Raw genomic sequence first — 24,721 nt, 5'->3', positions numbered from 1 at the left:
TTTTTTAAGCATTTAAAAGACACAAAGTATGTCATTTTCAGTGAAACTGATGTGTCTTACAGCAGAATTTTACTTTCAGAAAAAATGAGAGTATTGGTATGCTTGGTGTTATTTGAAGTCAAACCTAAATTTAAACCAGCTATTCAAAAGAATTAGTCTATATTTTAATTGTTGTGCATCTTTTCTTCTTAGTTGGATATATTTTATCTGTGCCTGGTGGGAAAAAAATTTCTGCTTCTATTTTTCACTCACAGCTTCAGTGATAACATGGAGTAACTACTGTAACAGTTTAGAGTATGTGTGATTTTTTGGTAATTAGGAGCTTGTGGTGCTTCATGAGTTGTAGAAGGCATGAACTGCCATGCCCCTACATCGTTAACTGTAATTTAGAGCACTGATTTCCAAGCTATGATCTGTGGACCACTGATGATCCAAAAGTCCAGGTAAGTATTTTACAGCAGTTTTGTTTAGTGTGTATAACAGCTACATCCCCCCGCCCCCCTGCCTAGAATGACTGCATATATTACTTTCATAGTTAGTTTTTACAGTGTTTGTGAGAAATGCTGACATTTTTAACGCTCTTTTGATCTCAAATATTTTGATATTTTTGAGATAATGTTTTTGACACCTCTTCATGTTTCTCCCCATTATTACAGTGAGTACTGTAGCATCTATCTGACACATACTGTGACAATGAATAATGAGAATAAATGCATAGGTGGACTTTTCATATCATTTTGGTTTACTTTTAAAACCAAATCTAATTTTATCATTTACCATTAAAATAAAACTAATTTGCAAAGCCTGATTTGTTAGTAGAGCACTTGTTACCACCTGGCCGTGGGAGGCATAGGGGGGTAACTGTTGCTCTTTCTGCCACAGACCACCTGTGGATGTGTTGCTTCCCTTCGCCAGGCACTGACTTCAGGAAGGGTAGTAAAGTAAAAAAACTGATGTTATAAAGCATGTTAACATCTAATAAGGAAGTGCGTTCTTTGAGAATTGCCTATAATTACTGTCATGTAACACCCAAAGATCTCATTCGTGAGGTTGTGATGTGAATTTTTGAAACAATGAAAAATGGTCTCGATGTTTTGGGGAATGTAAAAAGAATAATATTATTTACTTAAAAATTAGCATAAAGCATTCATCCTTGTTTATATTTTGTATCTTGTGGATTAGTTTAAATTGTCTTGTGGGTTTAATCTAGATTTAAAATACCTAGGGATTTCCACATTCGGTTAACACTTATAATGTATGTATACAGTCAAATGATGTTTTGACTTCCCGCTCTCCTCATCACTTTTTCGCCCTGTCCTCATGAGAGCAGACTGAAAATTCATCTCTTTTGGCTTTGTTAAATTCCATTTGTGTTTGGGTATATTGTTGAGATGAACTTTTTCCTAGAACAGAAATGACTGATCATAGTCCAGTCTGCCTAGTCTAGAAAGAGAGTTGTCTCATTTATTTCCTGAAAAACTGAACCCCTTTGTGAATGAGCAAATGGAACATATTATGCTATACAACTGGAATAAATTATATCTTTTTCCTTTGCCAATCATAAGGATTTGTAAAATTAATTTATGTTTAAGGCACTTAACTGTTAGTTTGGTGTATTCTGATTAGTATACAATGGTACTGAAAAGGGTTCTTGCCACAGCTTTGTGTTGGGATAAATCTGCTGATTTTCAGCAGTTAGAAAGTGTTTACTATAGTGTAAGACAAAAAAAAGGAGCCCCAAACCCACCAGGGTGAAGTCTACTGTTTTTCATTAATAAGCAGGACTTTTAAAAGTACCTGTATAACATAGCTGCCCATATTCTAGCTTGTACTTAGGTTACAAAATCACACTTATTCTCAGCAAATGGGTATTGCATTTACAACAGCTTACAAAGAGTAACCAAGTTAGTTCAGTGAAACCATATGCAGAAAGATTATTCTGCAGAGCTTTCAGCAAAACTGAGAAAATTAGGTTTTGATGGAATTTAGACATATTCACCCTGAAAGATATGTACCTGTAAATAGTTTGTTGGAAGTAGACCTGTATAGCATCTTGCATCAAAATTGACAACATTTTGCATATTGACAGTTCATGAGGTAATAGACCAGGCGAGAGGAAAAATATTTTGAAAACAGTTTGCTTAAATGCATTTTCTAAGTTGTGTTTTTCATATGCATGAATCCATTTTTCACGTCTTAACTGTAGTCACAGCAGTTTTAAGTATGGATCATCTTACAACACTTTCTGCTTGAAATGAGACTTTAATTTACATATTTATTCTTCCAATCACATAATACACAGTATTCTGCTTTGATTTTATGTACGATGTTCCTCATGAAGAGAAGTCATGGCAACTGTGGGAAGCTTCTACCAGAGGAGTGAAAGAAAGCAAATGCCATATCTGTCTCCAAAAAGGACAAGGAGGATTTGGGGAAATGACAAACCAGTCATCCTCACCTGGATCCCTGGGCAGAATCATCCTAGAAACCATTTCTGAGCTTGGTAAGAATCAGAAGGTGATCTGGAGTTGTCAGCATGGATTTATGAAGGGGAAATCATATATGAACAACCTGATAGCCTTCTGTGATGAAAGAACCAGTGCCATGTATGGGGGAAGAGCAGTGAATGCTGTTTACCTTGACTTCAGCAAGGCTTTTGACACTCTGTCCTGTAATGTCCTCATATAGAAGCTGATGAAGTAGATAAATGGAGGGACAGCGAGAAGACTGGAAACTGGCTGATGGGCTGGGTTCAGAGGGTTGATATCAGCAGCATAAGGTCCATCTGGAGGCCAGTTATTGGTGGTGTACTTCAAGGGTTGGTCCCCAGGTCATTACTGTGTAATGCCTTCATTAGGGACCTAGATGATGGAACACTGTGCACCCACAGCAAGTTTGTTGATGATATAAAACTGGAAGGAGTGACTGATCGACCAGATGGGTGTGCTGATATTCAGAGGGACCTTAACAGGCTGGAGAAATGGGCCAAGAGGAACCTTATGAAGTTCAGCAAAGGGAAATCCCAAGTTGTGTCCCTGAGGAAGAATAACCCCAGCCACCAGAACAGGCTGGAGGCTGACCATCTGGAAAGTAGCTTTGCAGAGAATGCAATGGGGAGTCCTGATGGACACCAAGTTGCATGTGTGCCAGCAACATGCTCTTGTGGAGCATCCTGGGGTACATTAGGCAGGCTGTTGTCAGAGGGTGAGGGATGTGTTCCTTTCCCTCTGCTTAGCTGTGGTTAGACCCATCTGGATTGCTGGCTCCATCGCTGGACTCCCCAGTACAAGAGAGATGTGCACGAAGTGGGGCAAGCCACTAAGATGATTAAGGGACTGGAGCATCTCTCATACAAGGAGAGGCTTGAGAGAGCTGGGACAGTTGAGCCTGGAGAAGAGAAGGCTCAGGGAGATCTTATCAATGTCTATACATAACTGATGGGATGGAACAAAGAAGACAGAACCAGCTTTTGTTCAGTGGTGGTCGGTGACAGGGCGAGAGGCACTGAGCACAGACTGAAATACAGGAAATTCCATTTAAACGTAGAGAGAAAACTTTTTTACTGTGAGGGTGGTCAAACATGTGGAGCAGGCTGTGCAGAGAGGTTGTGGAGTGTTGATCCTTGGGGATGCCCAAAACCCAACTGAACTCAGCCCTGAGGAAACTTATCTGAGCAGAGGAATTGGACTAACTATCTCCACATGTCCCTTCCAACCTCACCTGCTCTGTGATTCATGGAGTAGCAGTGGTATAGTGGTATCTGCTTTTTTCCCCTTTTTTCCTTCTGTCCTGCAAGATAGTAATTTTCCAGGTATGAATATGAATTTATTAGGGCAAAAAGTGATATAATATTTGTACTGCATATATTATAGTGTACTCAAAGAAATATTAACAAAAGTTGCCCTTTCTAAAGGGAAAATTTAGGATATTTTTTTGTTTCCACAAGTCATTTAAACGTTCAAGATCAGCTTAAGAACGTGATTCAGAAGGTTCATGCTTAAACGAAACACTTTGGGTCAAGACAGAGTGACCTCGCATGGAGTTGGGAGACTTTGACATCTCTGAAATCCATTCCCTGAGGATTTTGTGTTATTCTTGATTTATGGTGGTGTCACTGAGGACAGGGTTTGTCTTTTTGTGAGAAGAACTGGACTTTTCATTGGTGAGATGTTACACATAGTTAATCCTGTTGTCTGGCAGACCTTACCATTTAAAAACTCATGATGTAAACAAGCTACTTCCATTTTCAAGTAGACAAAATTGCTCTTACAAATGTTTTATCTTGTTTAGATCTTACCTCAGTGGAGCAATGAACTTGGCTGATACCTTTGGGTGTTGCTTTCCACCATAGTAACTGAGAGGTATCTGTAGTGAAAACTATAAAGTAAGCATTAATATCTTTTTAATAAGCTCAAAATAATTATTCATTATGGCATCTTTTCCTGGTTTTAGAATGTTATTAGTTGTAAGCATCAGTGCAGCTTTATTTCAGACTCGATACAGAGTTCAAATAACCATTGGTTAGTTCCAGGTTACATACTGCTTTAGAATGTGGTCATATCTAATTTTAAAGTATTTGAAGTCACATAGTCCAGATTTCTTTTTGTGTACTTGTTTAACATCAGAAGACCTCCCAGTTCTTGGTTAAGCTTGAGTTTTCAGTGTTTCCAGTGGTGAAACTTCTGTTCTTTCTGAGATGGTTATAGAGGGTTTTAGCTCTTGTTTTCAGATGTTTTCCTTCTAGTTTGCTCTAAATGTTCCTTTTCTAAATTTTATCCCATTACTTGTCACTATGCACTTTTGAATAATTAAGTGGGATTTGGTACTGTTTCTGTTCTTTTTGTTTACGCTTTTCCGATTTCTGCAGACATCATCATGGCTTAATTTTATACTGAAAAATACCCGTTTTGTAGCTGATATTTCAGTTTCTTCCTGTGCTTGCTGTTCTCACTACCATACACATTTTGGAAAAAGCATTTTCATTAAACTGAGTTCCTTTTAGTAAAGATTAAATAATTTAGTAATCAAATTCTTAGAGTTAAAATTTTAAGAAGTGAATAGGATGTCTCCACTTGCTGAATATGTAGATGGTAATTAATTTTAGTAACTTCCTATAGCTTTTCTTGACTTTGTAGAAGTAGGAGAGCAGGGAGTTACTGCTGTTCACATCATCAGGGTAGTGAGATACATTCCTCAGTTATTAGACAAGAAAATGTGACTAATTGTCTACCAGAGTGTAAGTCTAATAAAAGGAAAAAGCGTGGTCTCTCTCCCTTCAGGAGTTAGAGAAAGGTGTCGATAACACTTTCAAGCATTACAGAAGTACCGGAGTACTACCCGGGGGTGATGGGACAGACATACAGTAATGAGCTGGTAGAGAAAGCAATGCTGGAAGACAGTTTGAAGTCATTACTGATCAACTCAACTTCATAAGCAAAATAACATAACTGTTCACCAGTTAGCTGGATATTATATAGCCAGTTCTCTATATACCTACCTTTATATCTACTTTGATATACAAATTACCTAGTCTGTGCACATGTGTATGTAACAAGCAAGTTCTAGTCTTGTGTCAGTGATGCTTGTTTAAATACATGCAGCAGTGGCAGCTGGGACCATTTTCATTCACTGGCAAAGGTGTTAAAAATGCAGGATTTTGACCAGAATTAAGGCACTGAATTTAGTGCTTGAAATACAGACACTTCTGTGTGCATCCATGTGTCTTAGTCAACTATAGGAAATGGAAGCTTTTGTACGTACTGTTCTCAGCCATATCTTAGCGAGCTTAATAATGTAAAACTCTGCAGCAGTTTGTTAGAACAAATCCATAAAGTTTATAATGGACAGGAGGAAGGACCCAGATTTGGGCACTGGGGAGCACTCCCAGGTTCTACAGTTCAAATGTAATGTATGTAGATAAACATATGCCTTAAGGTTTCTCCTGTCCTCTGAAGAGGACTACTTGAATTTGGGAATTTTGGACCCTGTTGCATTCTTCATTAATTGGGGACATAAGACTAACCACATAGATTAGATAGGTTCATTTTAAAAGGTTGCATGATTCCTAGTTGGCTCTTGGGTCTTTGTATTGGAGAATGAGGCTATTCTGCTCGTTTCTCGGGTTTTACGATAGCATGGTTTTGTCCTGAAGTGTTCAGAGTAACATGGAGTAGCTCAGTGCAGCTCAGAATAGGGGACCTCACTATTTGTCCTTGCAGCTTTTAAGGTAGCACAAGGAAGAGTGCCATCCTGGAGTAAACCGGATTGTCAAAATATCCAGTCTACTTTTTCAGCTGTTCCTTCTGTGAGGATGTAAAAAAAAGCATGTATGCTTTGTCTTGACGTAATTTGGCACTTAAATTTGTTAGTACTTTTATGTAATGGGCTTAGCGCAACCTCCTTTTAAGTTTACACCACCCCTGTACTAGGGAGAAGCTGTGTTTGCTGATGTTAGTGTAGACTTTGCTTGATATAGCGCGTACGGACTGCACAAGCTGAAGTCTGCGATATTGTGTGAATCAGCAGTTCTGCGTTCAACTCATCACGTTTAGGACAACTCCCCTCGGCGCTGAGTTAGGATTAGGTTAGGATGGTGGTAAACACTCCCAAGTCAAAAGTCATGGAGACACGAACTCTCCCATTTGATCCCTTTCTCCTGATAGACCAAACGACTGCTTGGGCTAATTCTCCCAAACACCTCTCAGTAATGCAGTGCTGTTTGCCGCGGTCTTGCCCGGGGTGGATGATCTGCTTGGTGGGGCTGTCAACTGTGCACAGCAGTTGGAGTTAAGGAGCCCTGGAGCTGTGGGGGTGCACAGTGCAGGCAGGTTATTTAGAAGCTGCCCCACAAGCTTTTTAAAACCACTGTCGGGTGATTACTAAGGTACCAAACAGCACGAGACAATCTGAATCTCCAAGAATTGCTTCTTGCAAAATGTGCAGGTATTTTCTTTCAGGTTTAGCCACTGAAGGTCTTGGCAGAAAAAATTTGGAAAATAACCCCAATTTTTGTAATTTATGTATTAAAATTGCTGTAGGTTTTGAATGCTTGTTTGTATTGCAACAAACATTTTTTTAAAAAAAACTTTAAAGAAAAAGCTAGCAGAGGTACAAATTGCAGTTTCGCTATATCTCTTGTGCTAAATCCTGGTAGAGAGCTATGTTCAGTGGACGTTTGAAACCTATGTACACTTGGTGTCATTAATCCAAGCAGATAAGTATATTAACTATGCACTCTGATTGGGATTAAGATTGCATTTTCTTTTTAAATGGGCTTTGGCGGAAGTTACTCGATGCACAGATAAACATAAAAATAGCAATACAAATTCCAGGCCTTTTTCAGGTAGCACTGGCAGAACATGCTGGTTAGTTCATAACTCGGTGCTTAAATTGTTCCCTTTTTCATTAAGCTAAGGCAATAAGAAAGCAAGATTATTTAATTTTTAAGTTAATGTCCCTTTACTGAGTTCAGTGATGGTATTAGGAAGGAACAGTGTCTACAAAACAACAATCTGGCATGTCATCTCTCTCTGATATAGTGTACCTTAACATAAAAGAAAAAGTTTGAGACCTCGTTGTTTACTGCTCTTACCCCTATAGCAATCATCCTTCTGCACTGGGCAATTTCTTCCTCCTGGATTTTTTTCTTTGTTTCCTCTTCCACTGTCTGTGCAATGTATCCTCTTGTGTGTGTCTAATCAATTTTCTGGTTTGGCACTAGTCATCTCTTTCTTTTCAGACTCTACTGCCTAATTTGTTCAGCTACAACCGTGACAAAAGAAAAAAAAAAAAGGAAAAAGGAAAAAGAGGAGCTAGCTTTAGAGACTATATTTTCTTTGGGACATCTATTGCAACGATACACTTGTTCCCATGCTTGTCAGAAAGAAATGAGTAGTCTCCCAGTTTTCTGTCATCTAAGGGACCAGATCTCCATATTTTTGTCCTTCTCTTCATAGACAGCATCTTGTGGTACCAAACTGGATTACTTCAACATGTTTTACATGTTTTATTTTTTTGTTTGGTTTTGTTTTGTGATTTTTGGGGTTTTTGGGGGGGTTGTTTTTTGGTTTTTGGTTTTTGTTTGGTTTTTTTTGGTAGTGATTTGCAATGCTTGTCCTTCTAGTATTTGAATTGCTGGAACATTTCTAGATGTTCTGCTTGGTATTGTAAAACTGATTTTCTTTGTCAACACCTGGCTGTCACGTCTCTTATAATTCATTTAATTAGGAAGACACTTCCATATAGTATGGAAACATCTCTGGGAATTAATATAATGTGTATTCCAAATGCATTCCTGCCAAACAGCTGACAGAAAAGAAATTTACTGTGTATTCTTACAGTACTGAGGAGATGTGAGCCCAGATATTATCCAGTCCAAATATATCTAGTAGTTGATTTGTCCTCTGTGATTTTTATGGGATCCTTGCCTGGTTTTAGATTTGTAACAGTGAATTAGCTGGTTGTGTATGCAGTGAGCACTTATATCTGACCAACCAAGCAGAATATGGTTAAGATAAAAATGCAGGGTGGGAATCAGCTTGCTGATACAGACACGCAGGTTCGAATGTCAGCAGGTAGCTGTCTGCATGTGAGTTAAGTCTGGTCTCTAGGTTCCCATCATGTGTTGGCTGAACACCTTCCAAGCTCCTTTGATTTCTTAGAGTCACAGAATCATTTAAGTTGGAAAAGACCTTTAAGCTCAAGTCCAACCCTTAACCCAGCACTACCAAGTCCACCACTAAACCGTGTCCCTAAGCACCGCATCTATCTGTTCTTTAAATACCTCCAGGGATGGTGGTCCCACCACCTCCCTGGGCAGCCTCTTCCAGTGCTCTAAACCTCCCCTGGTGCAATTTGAGGACCTTTCCTCTTGTCCTGTCACTTGCTATGCTGGAGAAGAGACCAACCCCCCACCTACCCACAGCCTCCTCTCAGGCAGCTGTAGAGAGCGATAAGGTCCCCAGTGAGCCATCCCCTCTCCAGACTAAAGAACCCCAGTTCCCTCAGCCCCCTCTCATAAGGAAATATAAAGGAATATAAAGAATTAAGATTCTTTTGAATCTTCTCAGTATATTTTTGTGTGTTTTTTCTCCATGTGCAAATACTCTCCTTCGCAGATACACCTAGTCTGAGTCTGACACTTAATGTCCTAAGTTAGGAGCCATGGAATCTGGTAGCCTCAAGCTCGGTCATTCACCAGTGGAAAGCCTCAATCCTCACATGCAGAGATACCTGCGAGCAGGTCTCTTGAACTAGCCCCAGGTCCCATGGTCTCCCCAGCAGCTGGTGTGGGCCTCCTGGTCCCTCCAGTAGCCAAGTCACAGACTGTCTGGTCTCTCCAGTATCCAGCCCGGATTCACGGCTGCTTTGATACATGGATCCCAAAACTCCTGTACTCGTGGGCTACACTCCCCCCCACACCATGTGCACCCATTCAGATCTCTCCTGCTGCTGGCACTGCGGCATGTGGACCCCTGTGACCCACGGTCCCAGTCCAGTTGCAGGCAGGAGCAAATAAATGCCTCTGTGCTGAGGACAGAGTAAGTATCTGCTTGCTCGGTATGAGACCTTCAGATGTGTAAAAACCTCTCAAGCCTGGAGGTCCCATATCTGTTGCTGCAAATCCTTGCATGCAGAACCAGAAGAGGAAAACAGGGATTTCTAGAAAAGAGGGAGGGAAAAAAAAGTATTTCCTACCAGTCTATCTCACCGCTTTTATACTTTTCTTTGAATAAATGTGATGAATCTAGCCTAAGTGGTAAATTCTACATGAGTTGGGGCAGCTTTGTTATGGTATGAACTCAATAGAAGCCCCAGTAAGGGAAACTATTTATTCTAGCTTAGTGCACTCCCAGCCACCCTGGTTATAGTTCCTTTCTGGCCAGGACAGCTTTGCAAGGCAGTGGAGGATGGGAGACTGCAGCAGCTTTCTGTCTCCGCAGCCTACTCTCCTGGTGGTCTGGCCACCTGGAGAGCTCTGCATCAGGCTTTTTGAAGCAAGCCTGCACTGTGCCTGGCCCAATACCTTTCTCAGGCATTTAAAACCCCAAGAAATGTAGCAAACAAAGTGCTTTGTTTCTGTAACTGCCGAAGATTTTGAGGTTCTTACCAGTGTAGGTCCCTGCACCATGAGTAGCTGTCGTGCCTTAGCACGTGCCAAGTATGCGCGTTGTGTTTACACATAGTATGCCATGATACTTCATGTAGGCATTTAGTGGCTTGGACATTTACCCTTTTGATGAGCCTGGAAACATCATTACAGGAACTTAAATACATTAGAAATAGAAGCTAAAAGTAAACAATAAAAGAGCTGCAGCAGTCTTTTCTTTCGCCATGCTACTATTTTAATCCTCCTGTGAAAATCTGGGTAAGTTGATCACCCTGTTGTAAAAATGTTTCCTTAAAACAGACAAACCTTTGAAATTGGATCTTCCGAGAAGGCTTTGTTATTGTATGGCATGACCAACGGGTAGACGCTTCTATTATCGGGACAGTCTTCCATCCTGTTTTACTGGTTTGATGCGCTACTAATACAATGTTTTGATACATTGCCTCTTCAGTATTTGCCTGTGGGGAAACAGCTTTCCTATTTTGAACAGAATTTTTATATGTTGTGTAGGAAGACTTATTTATACTTCTAGTGAATGGAAGGTTCTTTAAAAAGACTCTAATGAACAGTTAAAAGCAAAGCAGACGTGAAATGAAATTCGTAAGTTATATTAAAGTACCAAGTTCAGTTTCAGTTCCCAGAAGCAAGGGCACCAAATGTTGGTTTCCTTTGACTTTTTACAGTTTTCTTTTGGTTCTTAACCTACCTCGTATTCTGCTACTTGGCAAAAATTTGAGCCCCCTGACTCTTAGTATAGTGTTTATTCTGCTACAGAGAAGTACAATGGCAGAAGTGAAGAAAAAAAAAATGAAGAGTTTATTACTTTAACTGCTTGTGCATTTGTAATTATTACCACTGGTAGCAGAAGGGGTTGAAAAAACATTGTGGTTAGTATCTTAAAGTATGTTATTCTAAAAGCATGTTACTATTATAATAATCAAGGAGCATATCAAATGTTATATGAATACAATTAACAGGTATTGAAGCTTTACTTTTTTTTGGGTGTCTGAAAAATACCGTGTCCATCACACAGCGAAAGGAAGCGGCTGTGGGTAGGTGTGGTGGTTTTTACTTTTTGCTGAAACCACCATGCCAGTATCTAGTTTTCTGTGTGTGGGAAAGCAGCTGGCAGAAGTTACGTGGGAAAATGGTGAAGGCAAACTGAGATAGAAAGAGCTTTTGAAGGTAGAAAGAGTATGAGGGAGGGAGGAGGAAAGTAGGTGGATCTGGAGCTTGATTTTCTATGTAATCAAGCAGTGCAGCTGACTTTGCATCTGTCCATGTTTCAGCATCAACTCTGACATATCCCTTTGCATTAGAATGAACCAAAAAGATTTGGTAACTGTTTCTTCTCAGATGAACGTGCTTTATCTCGGTGGCATCTCTTCTGCTTCTTGTGCCGTTTAGGGAACTAATGTTACCTGTTAGTTACTTGTGAGTTATGAGATAGTTGTGAGAGAGGCTTCTAAACACAGACAGGGAGAGCATCTCAGTGCAGAGGCAGCATCCTGCGTCAAAACCAGAGTTTAGTTCTTGCACTTTGTCTTTGGAAAAGAAAACCAAAAACCTTTCATTTGTATACGCGGAATGCTTAGTAAAACTGTGAAGAAATGAAATTTATGTTCCAAGATGGTTATACTGGCAAACAGGCATTTCCTACACTCTTGCGTAGCTGTTTTATTTTCCATTTTCAGTCTTAGAAAAAAAAGAAAAAAAATTAAATATTAAAAGGCCAGTATGTAAGAAGGGACAATGCATTATATTATGGTTGTAATAACTAAATTCTGTTTGTTTTTTTATACCTTGTGTGATTAGGGGAAAAAAGTACATTTTCCTGTTAATTTATATAGTTACCTTAACTTATATACAAAAAAGAAACATTTAAGTTTTATCCTATAGGAGCACTTTTGAATCTGTGATGGTCTTAATATTATTTTACATTCCAGTGTAATATGATAATAAATAGTACCATTTTCATATGTATTTCTTATACAATATCCAGGTACTTGCAGTTTGTAAAATATTTAATAGTATCTGCATTGTTTGCTGCGCTTATAGTGCGAGGAAGTGTCTGACATTATAGTTCATGTACATGTGCAGTCCTGCATAATAGAGAAAAAAATTGTTGTGCTCATTTTAGTGGTGTTGTACAGCACATTATAACCCATGACCATCTCTTTAAGATGCTGATAGTCTCAACAAGAGAAACAAATGATAGGGAACAAATATGAGTGTAATTTCCTCATGCTATGACTAGTGTAGTACAGTGGGTTATGCTCAGATGTTGCCTGAGTAGTTCTTCTTGTGCTCTTACTTGCAGCAAGCTGAAATTTAATATCGTTAGAATTTCAAATGCTGTTTGAAGAAAACTGGATATAATTTCATTATTAGATAAAAGAAATAAACCCTACTATATAACTCTTCAGTTGTTTATAGATAAAATACTGATTTGTTTTATTGCAGGATATAAGAATGCTTCTGTAAAGAAGTAACTGATATATTCAGTCACCTATGGTGATTTGAATCTGGCTTATAAATAAAACTTCACTATTTTTATAAGAATCAGTAGTGTTATTTTTGGCCTGTACTGTTTAATTTACAATGAATATATTTTACTGTACAAGTTTTCTTTTTTAAAAATTCAGCTTTAGGAGGGGAGAGAACATTTTTTTAGAAACGCCTCGAGGAAATTCTGGAAAGCATAGCAAGTTGTCTTTCACTATAGTGATGGAAGACTGGAATGGCATGTTTTTTATATTGATATCCATGTAAAGCTAAGGTATTTTCAGTGCACATTGGGCCCCATTGAGACCGTTTTAAAATGAACAGCTTTTAAGTTTTAAAAATAATATAGCCTGAAGTCAGATATAGTGGGACTGAAAGTAGAGCAGTCGGTAAACCTTTAGAATGGTTAATGACTTTGATTTCTTTAATGCCTTTGATTTATTGAGACTTCCATTGATGGATAATTTTATTTCAAAAATATTGTGGCTGTTTCGGGATGCTGGAGTGCAAATAGCAGATACTAGGGTTGAGAGATTCAACTTTCATAAAACCTGTGATGTTGCAGATGTCCAAGCAACTGTAGAGCATAGCTCTTCATGAGCCTTGCACTGCGTGTACGTGATGTGGGAAGTCAGTTGAGAAAATTTCTTGAAGTTACCAGTTACTCTGGCTGACTTTCGTTTGACATTGTCTTGGGAAACCATGGGGGTTTGCTGTCAGAGAGGGAGAGCTATGGGTATGTGAAGTAACTGATGTGGCAAGAGGACTAACCCATTATTCTAGAGCTCTCTTAGCACTTCTTTATCCCATCACAGTAATGTTTCTCTGGCCCTTCATACATAAGAAGCAGGACAACATTTTACATATACTGTGAGAATGCTTGAGCCAGTTCTTGCTCCTGATCATTGTAACGTGGAAAAAAAGGTGCCTGTCTTTTATATATAAGTGAAAGATCTTAGATAAGAGAAAGGGAAGGATTTTGATGTTCTTGAATCCTCTGTCACACAATTGACTGAGTAAATAGGCAAAACCAGTGTTACTTATTTATAGCATCTTTCTTGAATAGGTTGTATGGCTGATACATGAAGACATTGTTTCAAAGTTGTGTGTAGCACAGAGGTGTATGTGTGTGTGTATATATGTGTATATATATATATATACACATACACACATATATATACAGGAATCATAGCCAGAAGCCTTGAATACCACGTTTCTGCTGTGTGAGGTTGAACTGAAAATGTAGGTTTCAGAAGCAAAAAACAGAGAGTAGTCAGCTAAAGCAGACAGCATCTTTTTGCACTTTGTGTGATGAAGGGAAGCCACATGGAGAGACCTTTTAGTTTCTGTAGACTGCAGTTCAACCACCAAGATGAAGGTAGGGCATAGGGAGGGCTTAAGCTCTCTAGACTCACTGAGCTGCGCTGATTAGGGGTGGAGTTTGGTTGCAACCTACAATTGTTTGTTGACACACCTGAGGGACAGGATGCCACCTGTAGGGACCTAGACAACCTCGAGAAGTGGGCCTGTGTGAACCTCATGAGGTTCAACGAGGCCATGTGCAGGGTCCTGCACCTGGCTTGGGGCAACCCCTGGCATCAGCACAGGCTGGGGCACTGGAAGGATTGAGAGCAGCCCCGTTGAGAAGGTTTTGGAGGTACTGGTGGATGAAAAACTGGACGTGAGCCAGCAATGTGTGCTTGCAGCTCGGAAAGCTGACTGAATCCTGGGCTGCATCACCAGCAGTGTGGGCCAGCAGGTTGAGGGAGGGGGCTCTTCCCCTCTATTCCACTCTCATGAGATCCACTGCTGCAGCACTGCATTAGTTCTGGGGTCCCCAACATCAGAAGGGCATGGACCTGTTGGAGCAAGTCCAGAGGAGGGTCACAAAGATGACTAGAGAGCTGGAGCACCTCTCCTATGAAGACAGGCTGAGTGAGCTGGAGTTGTTCAGCCTGGAGAAGAGAAGGCTCCGGGGAGACCTTATTGCAGCATTTCGATACGTACAGGGGGCTTATAAGAAAGATAAAGACAAACCTTTTAGTAAGGCCTGTTGTGGTAGGGGTATGGGTATTCAACTAGATGAGTGTTGATTCAGACTAGAGAAATTCTTCCCTGTGAGGGCGGCGAGGCGCTGGCCCAGGCTGCCCAGAGCAGCTGTGGGTGCCCCATCCCTGGCAGGGCTCAAGGCCAGGCTGGACAGGGCTGGGGGCAGCCTGGGCTGGGGGGAGGTGTCCCTGCCCGTGGCGGGGTGTGTGGGAACTAGATGGTCTTTAAGGTCCCTTCCAACCCAAACTATTCTATGATTCTGGACACTAAAAGGTCTTTGCTAGGTCTTCAACAGCCTCTGTGAAAGAGTGCGGCTACCAACAAGTACTACTTGTCAACCCTACTTTGATGTCTTAGACCAGGGGTCCTCAAGCTTTTTAAACAGGGGGCTGGCACGCAGATGAAGTGGCAGGCAGTCATCTGCGGCCGCTTGATTCCCCCCCCAACCCCCAGTGGGGTGTGTGTGTGTGTGTGTGTGTCTGTAAATACTGGGGGCCAGATTGAGGACCCTGGGGGGCTGTATCCGGCCCGCGGGCTGTAGTTTGAGGACCCCTGGCTTAGATGTATCAAATTAATTGTCCATGTACTCTGCCTGGTTCTGAAGCTGAAGCCCACCATCCTAATTTCAGATGAACAGTTTTATAGAGCTTTTGGGCCATTATGTGGGAAATGCTCAGGCTCTTCAATGGGTCAGAGGTGCTACAAAGTGAAGGTCTAGCATTCAGATTTTCTACAGCACCTACAGTATCCTTTAATGGGCTGGTGATGCCCATCCCAGATCAAAGGAGCAATCCCAGCTGTAGTTGAGTGACTAGCAGTTATAGTAGGTGTAGAGAGCAACTTCTGGTATTTCTTAGAGAAGATAAAACCTTGCAAAAAGCCCATCATCATGATTTCTCATTTCATGATGTCCGTTGGGTGTGATTTTGCCTTTTGTTTACTATGCTATATGAACAATACCATCTCTTTATGATCTAATGTAATTTAATTGTGCAGTGTAGACTTTAAAAGCCTCATATTATCATGTATAAAAATGTTTACCTTTAATTCATAGTAGTTCCTTCCATATCTTAACACTAGTGTTTAGATTTGGGATAAAATACCTGTCAGCATTCTACCTTTTGAAATAGTTATCTGGTAATTTTGTAAGCGAAGGGGGCTACAAATACAGAATTACTCCTAGTAGTGCACGTTACACATTTGCTTACTGTTTGTTCAAAAGTTCCTGCAAACTGGATTGTCGTCTGTTTCTTCAGTTTTTCTAACCATGTGCTTTAGTATACATTCTGGCAGTTCTTTTGTTCCTTTAATCAGATTACTGTGGTTTGTATTCCTTGCACCGTACTGAGTAATCCATTTCTGTACATACAGGTGTATATAAGCTTGTTGTTATTATTATTTTTTTCTTTTTATTTTTCTAGAGACCACCTTCATTGTTTCTTTTTAACTTATTTTCACAACCTTGCAATAAACCTCTTTCTTTCAGGTTTTCCTTAGGGGATGCTCGCAGGCCACTCCATGAGACTGCAATACTGGTGGAAGACGTCGTCCACACCCAGCTGATAAATTTGGTAAGAACATAACTGATAAAATAGTCTTCACTTTGAAAGATGACATTTGTATGATCAATTGACTAAGTACAGATTGTTCTGGTTTTAGAAACAAGTGAAGCAGAAAATAAGGGTAATTTCTGGTGCCGGTAATCTGTAGATTTGCATTTTTGTAATTGTAGGTTAGGTTTGCAGATAGAGAGTGTGCACTTTGCTAATGGTCATACACTGTATTTCTGTGATACCTGCAACCCCACCTAGCCTTGGGAATAAAGCTGATGTATTTTTTTGTTAATGACTTCAAGTTGTTTAAAAGAAAAAAAACCTGACTAGTCATCTGAAAACTTCATTGCCAATTTTTTGATGTTCTAGTATTTGTGCTTAATGCATTATTTGCTTAATATTTGTGTTCTAATATTCATACTATTTGATGTTTTAATTTCTGTCAAAAATAATGCAGAAATATTGAGTGTTTTTCCTTAGTGAAAGCCAATGAAAGTGTTATGTAAATGAAGCTGTTTGGAATCTCATTGGTCAGAAGCGGCTCTAAATTTGAACTTCTCCGTAGTTTTTAATTAAAATTCAACAACACCTCTTCAGAAGTGAATAATGCTGTTTTACACCATGGCATGAATCTGCCGTCTGACATGTTGTACAGAAGGGCATACTGTTATGTGTCACCCATAGCTTGGGAAGGATAACACATGTTCTTTTCATGTTATAGTAATTCTTCAAATGAAATTGCCAACACATATGGGTATGGACATTATATAGAAGAAAAATGCTAATATACATTATAAGTAATATTTGTGCATGATGAGTCCCTGGATCAGCTAGAGTGTTGAGCTGCAAGTTCCTAGATCTTTTCTCCATAATGAGCCCTTTCAGCAATCAGAAGGGGGTTTAAGTTTTGAGCTAGGTTCTGTTACTACATTAACTAGAATTAAAAACTTTTGTAAATGGAGAAAATTCAAAAATAGGTAGACGGCATATTATAAATGTATATGTGTGTGTGTATATATATAGTGTGTATATATATTTATACATGTAATATTTGTATTTTATATACATTATATGCTTTATAAAAATATAATATAAATCAGTGTCCCCCTACCCACTGTTTGCCTGCAAACAGGTGCTTTCCTTCAGCTGTGCACTCAATCCAGCAGCTGTTTGGTGGCTTCCTGCATCACAGCAAATGCTTTGGGGTCACTTCCAGCTCTGGGCAGTTTCTTTCTGCTCGTACCTCTGAAGCCTGGTGGTGTGTCTCTGCAGTCTCCTGGCATCTTTGTGCTGTGGCTTTTTTGCTTGTTGTGCTCCTCTTGGTCTGTCCCAAATGTGCCCTGTGGCTCCTGGGGAGGGGACAACATCTCTTCTCTCTCCACGGGTTTCCCACTGGTTAAACACACTGCTCCAGGCATATATTTGTAATTCTTATTCGAACTACTACAAAATAACATTTTCTTTTTATTAGTGACCCCCTTAATTTATGCAAACTGATGTCTGCGGCTTCGCTTTTCCTTTAACAGTAATGTGGTGAAGAGTCTGTGCTGCTACGTCCTGCCAAGGCTCAGCTGAGTGGAGCTTTACATCAATATGTGCGTTTTGAGAAAATGCGACCTGCAGCCATGTGGTCTTTGCACTTGAATCAAAGCTGGGCACTTACTTGGGGAATGACCATGACCCAGGGTTAACCCTGCGTGGGGTGTAAAAGCATGTATGATTTCCTGACAGAAGGAAGAATGGGAACGGAGAGGCAGATAAACAGCTTTTCTAACCTTTCCCCTCCGAGCCCAGGACGGCACTTTATTTCTGAGGAAGTGAAAGTATCTTTAATAGCTCATTGCTTTGACCTCTGACATTCACATGCCGGAACTCTTAAATCAGGAGCTTTTTATGTGCTCCTGATTTCTGATAGGGATTTTTGCACATCTGTCATCCTTAATAACTGCACATCCTTATTGAGCTGTTGCTCATAGTTATATTAAATTTTCACTTTAGATGTAGGTGTTCATCAGGGTATATATCCAGTCCTAGAAAAAAGCTATTTTTATAATTGAAGCTGAGGGCAGATGTAAATTTATTGTGTACTACCTGGATTTTGTCACATTACTCATGTTGATGGACTACACGGTTCTTGTTATGTGATTTAATGATTTCTTCTCAAAATTCACGTCCATATTGCCATCCATAAATAGATATATAAGGCTAAACTGTAGAAATTACTTTATGCCTGCAATAAAGCTGGCACATTGCATACGTCTTTCATAACAGACATTTGTAAGAAGAGCTTGTACTTGTTGATTAAGCCCAGGTTTGAGTTTCTGAATTAAAAAGTTGCCAGCATGATTACCTTTGGTTGACTTTTGATATCTCACAGGTTTATAGTTCCAGCTTCCTATTTTCAAAATTGACCTGAACTCTATTAAATCAGGGTCTGGTTTGAACAGACTTATACAGCCAGTGCTTCAAACCACTATCTACTTCATGAGGTCTGACTGCTATAGCAGATGACTGCACTAACAAGTCAAATTCTTGAAAGAAGACCTTTTAAAATCTGCATCATATTTTATGATGGATTTTTTTGTGTATGTTGAACTATATGTACATTGCTTTACATTAAGTTAATTTCTTCTAAAAGTATATACCAATGTGTAGAAGGAAATGAGCATCTCCGGAGGATGATTCACATCATCCTAAAATTAGTTTCCAAGTGAGATGAGATGAATTTCTTGAGGAATTTATTTTCTCAGTTGACTAAGGAAAGGATCCTTTGACAGCTGGCTGGGCTTTAAATATCTAGGAGATAGGCGTAAAAGTTCTGGGGTAAATTCTATTCAATTTGTCAGAGTGCCTGCATGAGTGAAAATTTTTTGCATCTATTGTGATTAGAATAAATAGGGTTTTGCATATTAAGCAGTATAAAACCAAAAAAAACCCTCATCCTAGAATGAGAAAGTTCTGTACATTTTTTGTTCCAGCATAATGTATTTGAAGAGCACAATGAATTTAAGTTTTAATTTGAAATTAGTTTCATTGCTGACTGATAATGTTTGTTCAGTAACTGATCTATATGTATTTATAGATGCCTTAACCTTACCCCTAAACCTGTATTTATTCATGCATGCTAAGACTAGAGGTTTCAATCCATGCTATGTTGCCCTTTATGGGTAAGCACAAGTAGTAGATGTCTGTTAAAAGGAGAATTGTGCCTATTAAAAAAGGTTCAACAGGGAATTCAAAAAGATGTTAATCAGAAGGGGACAAGCTTTTGAATTAATTACCATTTGAAGTGGAACGAGGCCTCTTTTAGTTCGTTCTTTCATCATATCCAATACAATTTGCATGTGCGATAAGCTTTTGAAGCATCGTCTTTTATAATAATCTTTTTTTTATACAGATTTTATAATAATCTGTTAATATCTATTCGGACCCTTAGAAAGAGGACTCAAAGATCCTGCTTTAGGAAAAATTGATACTATTTAGGACTTTGTCAAAAAAAGTCTGTAACTAAGAGAAACGGAATTTTTCTTGGTTTTTAAAATACCATTGAGGGGTTTGGCATCAGAATAGCTGAAGTCTTGCACATACAGGGATGTAGAAGCATCTGGAAATTGTTTCATGTAATACTTAAAGCAGAGGAAAAGAATCTCTTCACCTTCACCATCTCTGTCCCGAATTTTTGTCATGCTGGGCTGGATCATTGGAAAATGTAGTAGTATTAGACTAATATTAAAAACTAGAGATTACATAATATCTTCTCTTGATAGGGCCGTAGCTCCATGTTCTTGCTTCAGCTGTCATGTTTAAAGGCTAATGGACAATAAGATCACGACGTACGACTTATTTAAATCAAAAAGGGTGTTAAGGAGTTACCTTCTTGTGCTGAGAATGTATCAACTGCTGTTATTACAATGAGCTACCAGGAGTTTATTCTCTAGGCGTGCTGAATATGGCCCCAGACACCTGCCGTCACAGCATTCACTGCTTCAGCTTAGCACTAGATTTGAACTTCAGTCCTTTACGTTTTGTTTCTGAGATATCAGACGGCTTCTGGGAAGAGATCAGATGTCTTTTCACAAAGTGAACGACGTTATAGCAGTCGCACAGAGTTCAGCAAGGGAATAGGCAAAATTACACGTAGGCACACCCAAAATAGATGTGCAGATAAACAGCAGAGCCCCACAGTCCCGCCTGCTGGTAGGTGACCTTGCCCGTCGTGAGACACTGGCTGCTCAGAGGGAAGGGCACAGCACAGCAGCCTTGGACTGCAGCCTTTACATGTTTTATCCACTGGAATGCTTTGTAAAGTGTGATAAATCATCACTGAGACTGTCACAAGTGATAGAATTCATGTTAACAGAGTTGTGGTTTACTCCCTGTCAGCTAATGTGTGTCCGCTGGAAGATGGACTCTGATCTCTTCAATTGATGTCAAATGATTTAAGCCAAACCCTCGTGGCTGGCTTCTTTAGAATGCAGTGGTGTCAACTTAAAGGAACTTCATGTGCCGAAAATCATGTTGTACATGATATCTGTTGGGATTTTTTTGATTACTTACTTTTATCTTCCTATGGAAGAATTTGATTTCACACAACTTGTGCTGCTGCCTAATACTTGTTAACATTCCACTCTTGGTTCCTTTGTAGATGCATGATTTGGGTCTAGCATTACATATATGCATATATGAACGCTTTGCACACACATATAGATAATTTTGATGTTTTCTGGTTTATTACTATTGGAAATTAATTCTCTCTTACACAGGCAATATAGTTAATTCAGAGTCAGCCCTTTGATCTCAACTGAAGCACAGAACACAGGTCGGCAGGTGAGAATAATCTATATTAGAATACGTAGATTATTTTAAATTGTGGCTCTGATTCATAGGTAGGACTCTTACAGTGAGATGCAGAGATTGAGCTGTATGTCAAGTCCTGAGTAAGTCCATAGTAAATCCATCTTGTGGAGTAGATTGCTTTTTATAGTAGGAACTTAAAGATTGGGTGGTCATTTGCCACATCTAGGAAGAGGAATGGTGAAAACACAAAGACTAGCATGAGGGTAGGGTGCTGATACGAAGTGCTAAGTACTTAATCATGATCAGTGTGAATTTTATGTTTTCAAAGGGCTGTACATTTTCTGGATGAGCGTGGTGTGCTTTTTGCGCTTCCCAGCTTTATTCCTCCAGCTGTTAACCATTTGATTGCAGTTTAAAATCAAAGGAGAAGGAGGAGGGAAAACTCACCTTCACTTGCCCATCCAGAGGAAAAGGCTGTAGCAATGGGAGAGGGGAGTATTTAAACAGAAACAAGGATAGAGCTTTCTTGGATCTTTACAGGCTGCTCCTACAGGTTTTGATTTTTTAAAACCAAATCACACTCATTATTTATTCACAAACTGGATGAGTTATTTTAATGTATGTAACCTCTATGCTTTCTGAAATCATACAGTTCCAGGTCTGTTTACTGCGTTTTTGAACTGTTCGACTTGTGACCTTTATATGCATAGTTGTAGAATTTTTGACATTCCTTTTAAAAAAAAGAAAGAATTGAAACCAGCTCGTTCATTAACAGAAATTACCCACTGATAAAAACAGTGTGAAGCACTGTTCACTCTGCATTCCACAGTTATATGCAACTGTCACTTATGCCACCCTAGTAATGGGAAAAGCCCTTGTTTTATGAGTCTGTTTTAAAACAGTAATAAAGTTTCCTGTGCAGGACATTAATTAGAGGGGTTATCAAAATAAGACAAACTAATATAATTTGTGATTGTACAAAATAAAGGAAGTAGAGTGTACCATAGGGACCTAATGAATCACAGGATGGAAACAATCTTCTGGCTAACTAAACATTCAGACTTTGTACTAAGTCACAGGGTGTATATACAGCTCAGCAAACCGGAACACGCTGTGTGTTTACACGAATGGGATAAAGGAGTTCACAAAAACCATCTGGGAAAAATCCTTCCACTATTCATTCTGTTCCTACTGTGGAGTAAATTAAGCAACATACATGCATTTGCAGGAAACACATGGCACACCTGCCCTGGAAGAAATCAAACTGGAAGATAAGTCTTTATTACAAAAAATTCCCTGGGTACCAGCAATGTGCATTTGTTAGTATTTCCCATGTGTGATGGAAAAGAAGAGAAGGGACTTTAATCTCTAGCAAGTACTTGTTAATTGTTCCCTCTGTCATTTAAATGGGGTCTATATTTAGATTATGTTATTGCATTGGGAGGAAAGTGTTTTAGGTTTTTTTTTTTGTTGTTTTCTTTTTTTGAATGAAAATAGCATCTTTGACACCAATTTCTGCAGTTGCTGTTCTCAAAATTGATTTTGCAATTTTTTTTTAAAGATACCTGTGTTGACTGTAAAAGGATGGGCTGCTTTTCAGAAAACTTTTTGTTCAATTTACATAATACTATAGAGAAGGTTTTGTCATTCTGGGTATATTGTTTTTCTATACAGTGAAAAAGCCTGAATAGACTCAGCGCATTCACTGCCATTCTATAGAGTTCAGATGTTATAACTTGAGTATCAAAGGAGCTCAGAGACAGTGTGTCTGTCATTCATGGGTGAAGACAGCTCTGGTTTAGAAAGGCCAACATCAGACACAAGACAATGTTTTATCAATTTCTTGTTAAAAACAAAATATTTTTTTTTCCTTTCTGCTGTTTCTTGGCAATCACTTGACTTTTGATTACTTGAGCAAATAGACAGCATTTTGTCTTTAATATACTAGGGTATTATAAAACTTCTTTTAAGGAGGCGTTTTATGGAAAATTTAAATTGAAAACAATGAAGTCTGTTTTATGGCTTTTGGTGACGTCTTGCCTTTTCTTCGTTGGTAATTTATATGAAAAGTGATGTCCTGAGTTTTCTGCTCCTAATGTTAACTGCTGCTTGTTCACCGTATTCATATGTATTTATCCTAAAGCACAGAATATACTTCAGGATAAAGTTCAAAAGTCCCAGTTAGGGATTCCGGCCACTCTCTGTGCTTTCTGTTAAGATGAGAGCCTTGATGACTGACTGACTTTCTGAGATGTTTTCTTTCCCATGGATCTTTCTGCGGAGTTAACACATGCTATGAGACAGAGCTGCTGCTTTTTGCCTGGTCATGCAGAAATGCTGCTCAGCATCCAGTGGTGATGGACTTCACTGATCTTAAAAAGTGGAAAGACTGAGACACTGTTATTAAGAACCTAAAAAAACCCCAACAACCGAACAGAAGGAAATGAATTATTATGCCCACATAATTGTAGCAACATGTTCAATAGTGAAGAAAAAAAATATCCAAACCGTTGAGTAACTTGAATGGAAAAAACAATGTGATCAATGGTTAAAGATTGTCTTGTAGAGCATATAAAGTATAAAGAATGAAGGTAGTGCAGGCAGCTACAATCCCAGTATTTCCTGATTTTCCTGTATCAGTCTTTGGGCCTTTCCTAACAACATAGCTTCATGTGTGTTGCACATGTGTGTGTATATATGTGTCTGTATGTACAAGTCTGGTTTTTTCCACCCTTCAAACATCAGATTCCCGTTCAGGCTCTTGAGCAAGATAAATTAATTATGTATGAAACCTCACTCATGGGGGCTTGGAATCTATGGCATTCTTAAATATGTATGTATTCAATTACCTTGGCTTTTCTGAATCAACTCATAAGCTGATCCCAGCCTGAGTTTCCAAAATACAAATGCATCCTCTATGTAATAATTTTTTAATGTATACTGTTAGGAGTAGAGCATAGTTTAATAGCTATTGAAATCACAGATGAGCTGAGGCATTCTGCGTGCAGATACATAGTGTCCGGGGTGTGCTGGCTGCTTATATTGTTGTCATTATTTTGCTGTAGCTCTACAAAATTCTAGGTGACTAACTCTTTAGAAAAGAGCAAATGAAAACTTTAAGAAGTTATCATTAGATTTTTATTGCACAATATGATACGCTCTGGTAAATCAATATTTTATCAATGGCTTTACTCTGTAAGCTCCTTTATTGAAAGTGTTTATGACTGAACAGGCTTTAGCCAAGAGTATTTTTGACATAGCCTAAAAAATGTCTGAACTCATTTAGCTGGGCTGAAATGAAGGAGCAATCTTTCCATTTGGGAAAAGTTGTAATTACATCCCAAGCTTCAGAAGTCAAATGGAAGACTAATACTGAGAGTTTCATACTTTAATTGATTTGTATGATATAAATTTAATATTATAAGTATATGAAGCTGTGTGGGAGACTAATACTGAGAGTTTCATGCTTTAATAAATTTGTATGATATAAATTTAATATTATAAGTATATGAAGCTGTGTTAAGGTCCGTATCTGCACACAGAGACTCATCTTGTCTAGTAGTCCAATTCTGGCAGCAATTAGTAAACTCAGTGAAAAGGACCTGTAATGTACCAATAGTGTGCAACACACGGATATTTGATGAAGAAGACTGACCTCAAGTCAACTTTCTAAAGCATCTGTGTATTTTTGAAATCAGCTCCAGAATCC

The 24,721-nt window shown here is 39.0% G+C and overlaps 1 protein-coding gene across 6 annotated transcripts in view; it reads left to right on the top strand.

The window, feature by feature from the left end:
* The window catches only part of SUPT3H (SPT3 homolog, SAGA and STAGA complex component), a 278,050-nt gene that overhangs the window by 126,155 nt on the left and 127,174 nt on the right, over positions 1-24,721 (top strand). For 5 of the 6 annotated variants that reach the window (XM_055713582.1, XM_055713581.1, XM_027808659.2 and 2 more), the window contains exon 3: positions 16,149-16,233. In XM_055713582.1, the coding sequence (XP_055569557.1) occupies positions 16,149-16,233 (85 nt within the window). Of the gene's footprint in view, positions 1-2,381; positions 2,504-16,148; positions 16,234-24,721 lie in introns of those variants that run through there. The other variant, XM_055713584.1, reaches the window with a different exon arrangement.

The sequence above is a fragment of the Falco cherrug genome, chromosome 6 (assembly GCF_023634085.1).
Source record: "Falco cherrug isolate bFalChe1 chromosome 6, bFalChe1.pri, whole genome shotgun sequence".
In the NCBI taxonomy this organism is placed as follows: domain Eukaryota; kingdom Metazoa; phylum Chordata; class Aves; order Falconiformes; family Falconidae; genus Falco; species Falco cherrug.
Note: the sequence above shows the minus strand (reverse complement) of the source record. Positions and strands in the feature narration are given on the sequence as shown.